The 11,060-nt window shown below is 33.5% G+C and overlaps 1 protein-coding gene across 1 annotated transcript; it reads left to right on the forward strand.

Moving 5' to 3' along the window:
• The first annotated feature begins 1,751 nt into the window (after window positions 1-1,751).
• Window positions 1,752-3,175, forward strand: LOC102596330 (acetyl-CoA-benzylalcohol acetyltransferase-like). The gene has a single exon (XM_006349957.2). It carries the CDS (start codon window positions 1,813-1,815, stop codon window positions 3,145-3,147), a length of 1,335 nt encoding a protein of 444 aa, XP_006350019.1. The 5' UTR covers window positions 1,752-1,812; the 3' UTR covers window positions 3,148-3,175.
• Window positions 3,176-11,060: the final 7,885 nt, after the last annotated feature.

An 11,060-nucleotide genomic window follows, 5' to 3' on the forward strand; every position in this document is an offset into this window, starting at 1 on the left:
TATCTAACTTGAAAAATTGACGAAGAACAGTTTTATACCAAATAAATATGAATCCTTTTACGACATTTTAAAAATTATGTTTACTTTCTTAAATTAATATCCCGTGAAACTAAGATACACAAACTGAAACTAACGGAGTAACTTAGTACTAATTCGATTTGCTTCATACTATTATTTTAGTACTAGACATATAAACTCAATACAGACTCAATAGCATAGATAAAATTTTGGAAGGCAATGAATTTTTTTTATATAAATATTTTATATTATTACATAATTATTATTAAAATATGATACTTTCACAATATTTTTTTTCTATCCTAATTTATGTGATACTGATTAATTTTTGAGAGTACAATCAAAACTACTGAATTTCCACATGCAGGCTTTGTGTGAGAAAAGCTCTAATTTTTGGAATATTTTCTTGTTGTGGTGCAGGCTACAACGTACAATAATAAGCTCTATATCTTTTAATCTTTTACTTTATTTATCTTTAAAAAGGTTACTGTATTTGATTTGTGGGATTAAAATTTAAACGTGATATTTTTGAATTATGCGAAAATAAAATTTATCTTATAAATTGAGATATTTTTTGAGATAATTAATTATTTTTCTATATATAAAATTTTTTTATCTCACCATTATAAATTATACAATTTAAGAACTTACTAATACTCATTATATATATATATAATAATTTTAAATTTTAGGTCAAATAATTATCTTTTTTTCCTCTTCAATTACTAGGGTCACGGTTAAACGACTTGCACAACATTTCAAGCTGTAATTGGTAGGTTAAGTCCTTGAGTGAACAGCTAAGAAAAAAGAAGAAAGCATTCAACATGTGGGAAAAAAGATATTATTGTACGAACATCTTTTCACTTGACACGATATTTAAAAAATAATTTTTTTAAAAATTTATAATTTAAAATAATTTATAGTTATTCGAATATCTATGACTCGATTATTTTATTTCAGAAGTTTTAAAAGTTTTTCTTTTCTTCTTTCTTAAATTTAATGTCGATTTAAACTAAGGACGGTCGGAGTAATATTTGGTTTATGTAGCACTTTTCTTAAATTTTACTCCCTGGTCAATTTATATAGCACTTTTCGTTTTTCGATAGTCAAATGGTTTAATCAAAAATTTGCGCATGGAATCTTCAAATTTTTTGAAATAAAATTTATATATTTATGAACTACGTAAAAGTACTAGAAATTACAAAAAATATATAAAAAATTTATGATCAAAGATAGAATTGTTTGATCTCGAAATGTCAACTCAATTATTATCGAGTGGTCGCATTTGTACAACTCAAGTCTGTGATCACCTCCTTTCGCATGTTAATTAATTCCATTTCATTCTTTTTTAAATACATTATACATATTTTTAATTGGTTTTAAAAGTCGTATTTACTTTCTTAAATTAATATCCTGTCAAATTAAGACACATAAATTGAAATTGAGGGAGTAACTTAGAGAGTGTTTGGATTTGTTTAAAAGTTGGTCAAACTTACTTACAAGTCAGATTTTTACTTCTGAAACTGTTTGACAAATACATAAGCTTGTACCAATACAAATCCAGTAATGCAAATGAAAAGACAATTAAATTTCTTTTTAAAAAATATTTTAAATTATTAATTATTATTTTTTATCTCAATTTATGTGATACTGATAAATTTTCGAGAGTACTCACAACTAGTGAATTTCCACTCTAATTTAAGTTAGGGATATTTTCTTCTTTATGAACTTATATATACATTACTTGTTCATTTCATTCTTTTTAGGACAAGTTAAGTTTGAGTACATTTAACTATGAACTATTCAATGCAAGTTAAGATTTTGTCCAAAAACCTCATTAAACCATCATTACCAACGCCACAACACCTTAAAAATTACAAGTTATCTTTCTTTGATCAAGTGGCGGATGTAGCACACTTACCTCTTGTTCTTTTCTATCCTCATTGTGACAATAACATGAAAAATGATGAACTCGAAGAGTCCTTATCGAGGATTTTAACACATCTTTACCCTTTAGCTGGTCGATTTGCTGAAGATGAATCGTCAATTATTTGTCTCGATCAAGGTGTAACTTATATAAAAGCAACGGTCAATTGTAAGCTTGATGATTTCCTTCAACAAGCAAACAAAGACGTTGATCTAGCATTGCCATTTTGGCCTCAAGGAATTATGGATGTGGACGAGACGAATTTATTCGTCATGCCACTTCTGGTTGTGCAAGTCACAACATTTGAATGTGGTGGTCTAGCCCTAGCTATTAGCCATGCACACCCTGCTATGGACGGATGCACCACATTCAAATTCATTTATGAATGGGCTAAAGTGTGCAAATTTGGTACTCCTTCTAAGGATATCAACTTGAACCTCAATTTAGGCACTCTTTTCCCTTACAAAGATTTAACAACTATTCTTGAGCCTCCGGTTGACGAAGGCAAACGTAAAAACTCTAAGTTAGTTGCCAGAAAGTTTGTTTTTGAGGAAGATGCAATATTGAGGCTCAGAGAGAAATTTGACTCAACAACTAGCGAAGGTTTGAGTTTCAAACCTTCGCGAGTTGAGATGATTACAACACTTTTATGGAGGTCACTTATCCGTTCCACAGGAAGTACTTCACATTTGAAACGGTCTATAATGGCATTTCCAATTAATTTACGTGGTAAGGTAGCAGCTTTTCCTGAAATTGCCAACTCTTTTGGGAATCTTATTATCGAAATTCCAATAAAATTTGAACACGACGATGAAACAAAAATGGAGTCGTTGCATCACATTGTAAAACTAATAAGAGAGTCAGTTCAAGTGATTATCAGTAAATGTGTCAAAGCTACTCCGGATGAAATAGTTTCTTTGGTTATCGACTTATACAAGGATAGTTACGCCGGATTAGAATGGGGAGGAGACAATGAAGTTGTGAATTTTACGTGCTCAAGTTTATGTAGGTTCCCCGTACAAAAAACTGATTTTGGTTGGGGAGAACCAAGTTTGATGCACTTTGGGTCAAGACATAGCCAAGTTTTTTGGTTGTATGATACTGAATGTGAGACTGGAATTGTTGTGCAAATGGATTTGGAGGAAAAGTACATGGATAAACTTGCATGTGATCAAGATATCATGGATTTTGCTAAATTTTAGGGTTTAATTTTCATGTTCTTTCATTTAATCTGTACTCCCTTCATTTTAATTTAAGTATGTGTGTTGCTATTGTTTTTTCTTTGGTTTGTTTTGAATATGAATGTCATTTTCTATGAACACGCTTTGACTATAATTAAGTAGCATTTTAACTTGTAGCAAGGATTCTACTAAAATAAATATATAATAAGATTTCTGTTAGAATTTTTGTTTAGTGTAGTGGCGAATGTTCGCTACAAAAAATCACTATTTAGTGGTGACTTTCAAAAGTCGTTAAATAACATTTAGTTATGGATTCACATATATCTAGGATATATACATTGACTCTCTCCTCACATCTCTCATCTCTTGCTCTCCTTTCTTCCTCTCTCGCTCCCCTCTCTTCCTATGTATCATAGATGCATTTATCTAGTACTGTGATTCACATGTATCTGGGATCTCGCCTCTCTCCTCTCTCGCTCGCTTCTTTCCTCTCTCGCTCACCCCTTTTCCTCTCCCGCTAGCTCCCTAAGTATTTGTATTTCAGAGAGTATTTAGAAGCAATTTAGGTGTATTTGATTTGAAATTTTGTATGAAATTATTAATTAGTGAAATGATATGTAATTGTTTCAAACCTTAGAAAAAAATAGTAAATATGATAAGAATGTTTATTTATATAAAATATTTTTTTTAAAATTAAAAAATAGTGAAAGGAAATATATATATATATAGTCATTACTTTAGTTTCTTATAGTCAAGTCAGCCCGACAAGGAAGAGCCAGAACCCTCAGTAGAGAGTTGGAGGAGCAGTATATGAAGCCTCACCGTTTTGGGAAATATTTGGGCATTTAGGGGTCACTTTACAGGAACTAGGTGATTTTCTCAATTTCTCGTGTTTGTTAGGGCATAAATATTTTGGTGATATCGCTTGTGGACGATTTCTTTGCAAAACCTTTACGAAATCCTCCATATATAGGGAGTTGGGGGGAGTAGTCCATGCAGTCCCACAATTTTTACAGTCCATTTGGATATTTAGGGGCCAATTTACAAAAAAATAGGTGATTTTTTCAATTGTTTGTTTGTGTTAGCCTATGAATATTTTGGTGATATGGTTTCCATACGATTTCTTTGCAGACCTTTACAGAGCCCTCCATACGGAGTTGAGGGAGCACTGCGTATAGTCTCACAAATTTTAGAGGCCATTTTGGGCATTTAGGGGCCAATTTAGAGTATTAAGATGATTTTCTTAGTTTTTCTTGTGTGTCAGCCCATGAATATTTGATAATATGGCTATCGGACAATTTCTTTGTGAAACCTTAACGGAACCCGCCGTAGGTAGTTAGGAGAACAGTACGTACAATCTCACAAATTTTAGAGTGATTTCAGGGCATTTACGGGCCAATTTACAAGTATTAGGCGATTTTCTCAGTTTTTCGTGAGTATTAGCCCAAACATCTGGCACCTTGGAGCACCCAAAACATATTTCTGAAAAAAAACATTTTGAGGACCTCCGCAATGAGTTGGGAAACATTACATATTGTCCCACCATTTAAAGACATATTTTTGCTTTTACGAGCTAATTTTTAGAAATTATGCAACTTTCTTGGTATTTCGTGTGTATTAGCACATTGATTTTGCGCCTTAGAGCACCCAAAAAAAATATTCTGAAACTTTTTTATGATGACCTCCATAATAAGTTGGGAAGCATTAGGTATAGTCCCACCATCGTTTAAGGCATATTTTCGCATTTACGAGCTAACTTTTAGGAATTACGCGACTTTCTTGGTTTTTCGTGTATATTAGTCCATTGATCTGGCACTTTGGAGCAACCAAATTACGAGGACCTCCAAAATGAGTTGGTAAATCATTTTAACGCCTATTTCCGCATTTACAAGCCTTTTTTTTATGAATCATGCAAATTTCTCGATTTTCGTGTGTATTAGCCCATGGGTGTCGGAGCACCCAAATTTTTTTTCTGAAAAAATTTTATGAGAACCTCCGTGATGAATTTGGGAACTACCATTAATACTCACACAATTTTTTAACTCCTATTTTCGCATTTACAGACCTTTTTTTAAAGAATTATGTGAATTCCTCGATTTTTCAGAGTGTATTAGCCTATGGATCTGGCACCTCAAAGAACTCAAAAAAAATTTCTTAAAAAACTTTATGATGATCTTCGTGATAAGTTGGGGAACCACCACGTCTACTCACACAATATTTTAACGTCTATTTCCGCATTTACATGCCTTTTTTAGGAATTACGCAAATTCCTCGATTTTTCGTGTGTATAAGCCCATAGATATGGCGGCTTAGAGCACCCAATTTTTTTTTCCTGATAATACTTTACGAGGACCTCCAAAATGAGTTGGGGAACTACCACATATACTTACACTATTTTTAACGCCTATTTCCGCATTTACAAGCCTTTTTTTATAAATTATTAAAAATTCTCGATTTTTCGTATGTATTATCCCGTGGGTCTAACGCCTCGAAGCACCCAATTTTTTTTCTGAAAAAACTTTATAAGAACCTCCGTGATGAGTTTGGGAACTCATATGAATACTCACACAATTTTTAACACCTTTTCGCATTTACATGCCTTTTTTAGGAATTATGAGAATTCCTCAATTTTTCAGTGTGTATTATTAGCCTATGGATCTAGCGCCTCAGAGAACCCAAAAAAAAAATCTGAAAAAACTTTATGATGATTTCTATGATAAGTTGGAGAACCACCATGTATACTCACACTATTTTTAACATCTATTTCCGCATTTACAGGCCCTTTTTAAGAATTACGCAAATTTCTTGATTTTTCGTGTGTATTAGCCCATAGATCTAGCGCATCCGAGCATCCAAACATTTTTTTTGAATTTTTCTTTAAGGACCTTCGTAATGAGTTGAGAACCAACACGTATACTCTCACAATTTTTTAATTTCTATTTCTGCATTTACAGGCCTTTTTTAGGAATTATGCAAATTTTTCGATTTTTTGTGTGTATTAGCCCATGGATCTGGCACATCAGAGCACTCAATTTTTTTTCTGAAAAAACTGTATGAAGACCTCTGTAATGAGTTGGGAAACCACCATGTATACTCACACCATTTTTAACGCATATTTCCGCATTTAACGGCCTTTTCTTAGAAATTGCGAAGCACCCAAACTTTTGGCCTCTCGGAGCACCTAAACTTCTTTATAAAAAAACTTTATGAGGACCTCTGTAATGAGTTGGGAACCACCACATATACTCACACCATCATTTAATGCCAATTTTCGCATTTACATGAACCTTTTTTTAGGAATTACAGAAATTTCTAGATTTTTTTTGTGTATTAGCCCATGAATATGACACCTCAGAGCACCCAATTATTTTTTTTTGAAAAAAACCTTATGAGAACTTCTGTAATGAATTTTGGAACCACCACGTACTCACATAATTTTATTGTTATTTTTGCATTTACATGCCTTTTTTAGAAATTACACAAAATTCTCAATTTTTCGTGTGTATTAGCTGATGGATCTAGCGCCTCGGAGCACCCAAATTTTTTTCTGAAAAAACTTTATGAGGACCTCCATAATGAGTTGGGAACCGCCACGTATTCTCACTTCATTTTTTAATGCCTATTTCCGTATTTACAAGCCTTTTTTAAAGAATTACGCAAATTCATTGAATTTCTGTGTTTATTTAGCCCATGGATCTGGCGCCTCAGAGCACCCTCATTTTTTTTCCTGAAAAAGCTTTATGAGGATCTAAGTAATGAGTTGGGGAACCACCACGTATAATCATACCATTTTTAAAACGCTTATTTTCGAATGTACAGACCCTTTTTAGAAATTACTCAAATTTCTCTATTTTTTATTGGTATTAACCTATTAATTTGGAGCCTCAAAGCACCAACATTTTTTTTATGAAAAAACTTTAAAAGAACCTCTATAATGAGTTGGGAACCACCACGTATACTCATACATTTTTTCAATGCCTATTTATGCATTTACATGCCCTTTTTTTTTTAGAAATTACACAAATTCCTTGATTTTTCATGTGTATTAATTAAGCCCATTGATCTGGCTCCTCTGAGCACACAAAACTTTTTTCTGAAATTTTTTTATGAGAATCTCTGTAATGAATTTGGGAACCACCACGTATATTGAAATAATTTTTTAAACGCCTAATTCCGCATTTACCGGCCCTTTCTTAGGAATTACGCAAATTCCTCAATTTTTCGTGTGTATTGGCCCATGGATTTTACACATCAAAGAATCCAAATTTGTATTCTGAAAAAACTTTATGAGGATCTTGGTCATGAGTTGGGAATCACCACATATATTACACCATTTTAAAACGCCTATTTCCGCATTTAAGGCCCATTTAGAAATTAAGCAAATTCCTAATTTTTTTTTTGTGTATTAGCTTATGGATCTGGCGCATAGGAGCACCCAAATTTTTTTCCAGAAAAATTTTAATGAGGACTTCCGTAAAGAGTTCGAGAATCACCGCGAATACTCATACCATTTTTAACGGCTATTTCCGCATTTACATGCCCATTTTAGAAATTACGCAAATTCCTCAATTTTTCATCAATATTAGCCTATGGATCTGGCGCCTCGGAGCACCCTAAATTTCTTTCCGAAAGAACTTTATGAAGACCTCTGTAATGAGGTTGGAAACCATCACGTATACTCATACTATTTTATTATCGTCTATTTCCGCATTTGCAAACCCTTTTTAGGAATTACACAAATTTCTCGATTTTTTGTGTGTATTATCACCCATGGATCTAGCGCCTCTAAACACCCAAAATAAATTTATGAAAAAACTTTATGAGGACATAAGTAATGAATTGGGGAACCACCACTTATACTCACATAATTTTTAACGCTTATTTCCACATTTACAGACCCTTTTTTAAGAATTAAGGAAATTTCTTGATTTTTAGTGTCTATTAGTCTATTAATCTGGCGCCTCGAAGTACCCAAAAATTTTTTTTGAAAAAACTTTATGAGGTCCTCCATTATGAGTTGTGGAACCACCACGTACAGTCACATCATTTTTTTAACACCTATTTATGCATGCATTTACAGGCCCTTTTTAGGAATTACACAAATTCCTTTTTCTCTCATAGATACGGTGCCTCGGACCATCCAAAAAAAAATTTGAAAAAACTTTATGATAACCTTCTTAATGAATTGGGAAAACACCACGTATAGTCAGTCACACCATTTAACACATATTTTCGTATTTACAAGTCCTATTTAGAAATTACGCAAATTTCTTAATTTTTGTGTGTATTAGCCCATAGATCTAGCGCCTCAGAGAACCCAAAATATTTTCTGAAAAAAATTCGTTAATAGGTTGGAAAACCACCACGTATATTCACACAATTTTTAACGCATATTTGAACATTTATAGACACCTTTTTTAGGAATTACACAAATTTCTGAATTTTTCGTGTGGACAAGTCCTTTTTTAAGAATTGCCCAAATTCCCCAATTTTTTGTGTGTATTAGCCAATGAATCTGACGTCCGAAGCATCCAAATTTTTTTTCTCAAAAAACTTTATGAGGACCTCCGTTATGATTTGGGGCCCTTCACGTATACTCACGCCATTTTTTAAAATCTATTTTCGCATTTACAAGCCTTTTTTTAAGAATCGCCCAAATTCCCCAATTTTTCGTGTGTATTTGCCTATGGATCTGGCGCCCAGAACACCCAATTTTTTTTACAAAAAACATTACAAGGACCTCTGTAATGAGTTAGGGAACCTTCACATACACTAATACCATTTTTTAACGCCCATTTCTGCATTTAAAATCCCTTTATAAGAATCGTTCAAATTTCCCAATTTTTCGTGTGTATTAGCCTATGGATCTGGCGCCCGGAGCACCCAATTATTTTTTCCAAAAAACATTTTTAGGACCTGTGTAATGAGTTGGGAACCTTGACGTGTTCTCACACCATTTTTTTAACGCTCATTTTTGCATTTACTAGGTTTTTTTAATAATCGCCCAAATTCCCCAATTTTTTTGGATTTGGTGCCCAGAGCACCTAAATTTTTTTTCTCAAAAATTTTGTGAGAACCTCCGTAATGAGTTGGGGAACCTTCACGTATACTCACACCATTTTTAACTCCTATTTCCGCATTTACAAGCCTTTTTCTATGAATTGCCCAAATTTTTCAATTCTTCGATTTTTCGTGCGTATTAGCCCATGGATCTGGCGTCCGCAACACCAAAACAAATTCTCAATAAACTTTATGAGGACCTCCATAGTGAGTGGAAACTTCACGTATACTCAGACCATTTGTTTTAACTCTCATTTCTGCATTTACAAGCCCTTTATTAAGGATTGCCCAAATCCTCAATTATTCGTGTGTATTAACCCATTGATCTGGTGTCCAAAGCACCAATTTTTTTTCTCAAAACACTTTATGAGGACCTCCGTAATGTGTTGGGGAACCTTCACGTATACTTACACCAATTTTTAAATGTCATTTCCGCATTTACAAGACCCTTTTTTTAAAAATCGCCCAAATTTCTCAATTTTTCGTGTGTATTAGCCCATCAATCTTGCGCCCGAAGCACACAAATTTTTTTCTCTAAAAACTTTTTGAAGACCACCTTAATGAGTTAGGGAACTACCACGTTTACTCATATCATTTTCTTTACGCCTATTTTTGTATTTACAAGCTCTTTATTAAAAATCACCCATATTTACCCATTTTCCGTGTGTATTAGCCCATGGATCAATCATTCGGAGCACCCAATTTTTTTTCTCAAAAAACATTATGAGGACCTCCGTAATGAATTGAGAATCTTCACGTATACTCACACCATTTTTGAACGACCATTTTTGCATTTAAAGCCTTTTTTTAAGGATCGCCAAAATTTCCTTTTTTCGTGTGTGTTAGCCCATGGATCTGGCATCCGTAGCACCCAAAAAAAATTTCTCAAAAAACTTTATGAGGACCTCTGTAATGAGTTGGGGCACCTTCACTTATACTCACTATTTTTCAATAACCATTTCCGCATTTCCAAGCCTTTTTTTAAGGATCGCCAAAATTTCCTTTTTTCGTGTGTGTTAGCCCATGGATCTGGCATCCGTAGCACCCAAAAAAAATTTCTCAAAAAACTTTATGAGGACCTCTGTAATGAGTTGGGGCACCTTCACTTATACTCACTATTTTTCAATAACCATTTCCGCATTTCCAAGCCTTTTTTTAAGAATCGCAAAAATTTTCTAATTTTTCGTGTGTATTTGCCCATGGATCTAGGGTCCTGAGCACCCACAATCTGTTTCTCAAAAAACTTTATCAGGACCTCCGTAATGCATTGGGGAAGCTTTATGTATAATCACACCATTTTTTTAATCCGCATTTAGAAGCCTTTTTTTATAAATCGCCTAAATTTCCCGATGTTTCGTCTGTATAATCCCATGGATCTGGCCCGAAGCACCCAAAAAAATTTATAATGACCTCCATAATGAGTTGAGGAACCTTTACGTATACAAACACAAATTTTTAACGCCCATTTCCGCATTTACAAGGCTTTTCTAAAGAATCGCCCAAATTTCCCCATTTTTCGTGTGTATAAACCTATAGATCTGGCGCTCAGAGCACCCAATTTTTTTTCTCTCAAAAAACTTTAACTGGATCTCCGTAATGAGTTGGGGAACAGTCACGTATACTCACACTATTTTTTTAATGCCCATTTCTGCTTTAACATGCATTTTTTTAAGAATCGCCAAAATTCACCGAAACACGCAAAATTTATTTCTCAAATTTTTTTATGAGAACCTCTGTAATGATTTGGATAACATTCACGTATACTCACACTATTTTTTTAACATCCATATCCGCATTTACAAACCCTTTGTTAAGAACCCCCCAAATTCCCTTTCGTGTGTATTATCCCAACGATCTAGCGCTTGGAGACCCAA

Source organism: Solanum tuberosum, unplaced genomic scaffold, assembly GCF_000226075.1.
Source record: "Solanum tuberosum cultivar DM 1-3 516 R44 unplaced genomic scaffold, SolTub_3.0 scf00116, whole genome shotgun sequence".
Classification (NCBI taxonomy): domain Eukaryota; kingdom Viridiplantae; phylum Streptophyta; class Magnoliopsida; order Solanales; family Solanaceae; genus Solanum; species Solanum tuberosum.

Bases quoted from the DNA above. Each gene is read 5' to 3' on its own strand.
- LOC102596330 (XM_006349957.2), top strand. From the start codon at position 1,813: ATGAACTATTCAATGCAAGTTAAGATTTTGTCCAAAAACCTCATTAAA.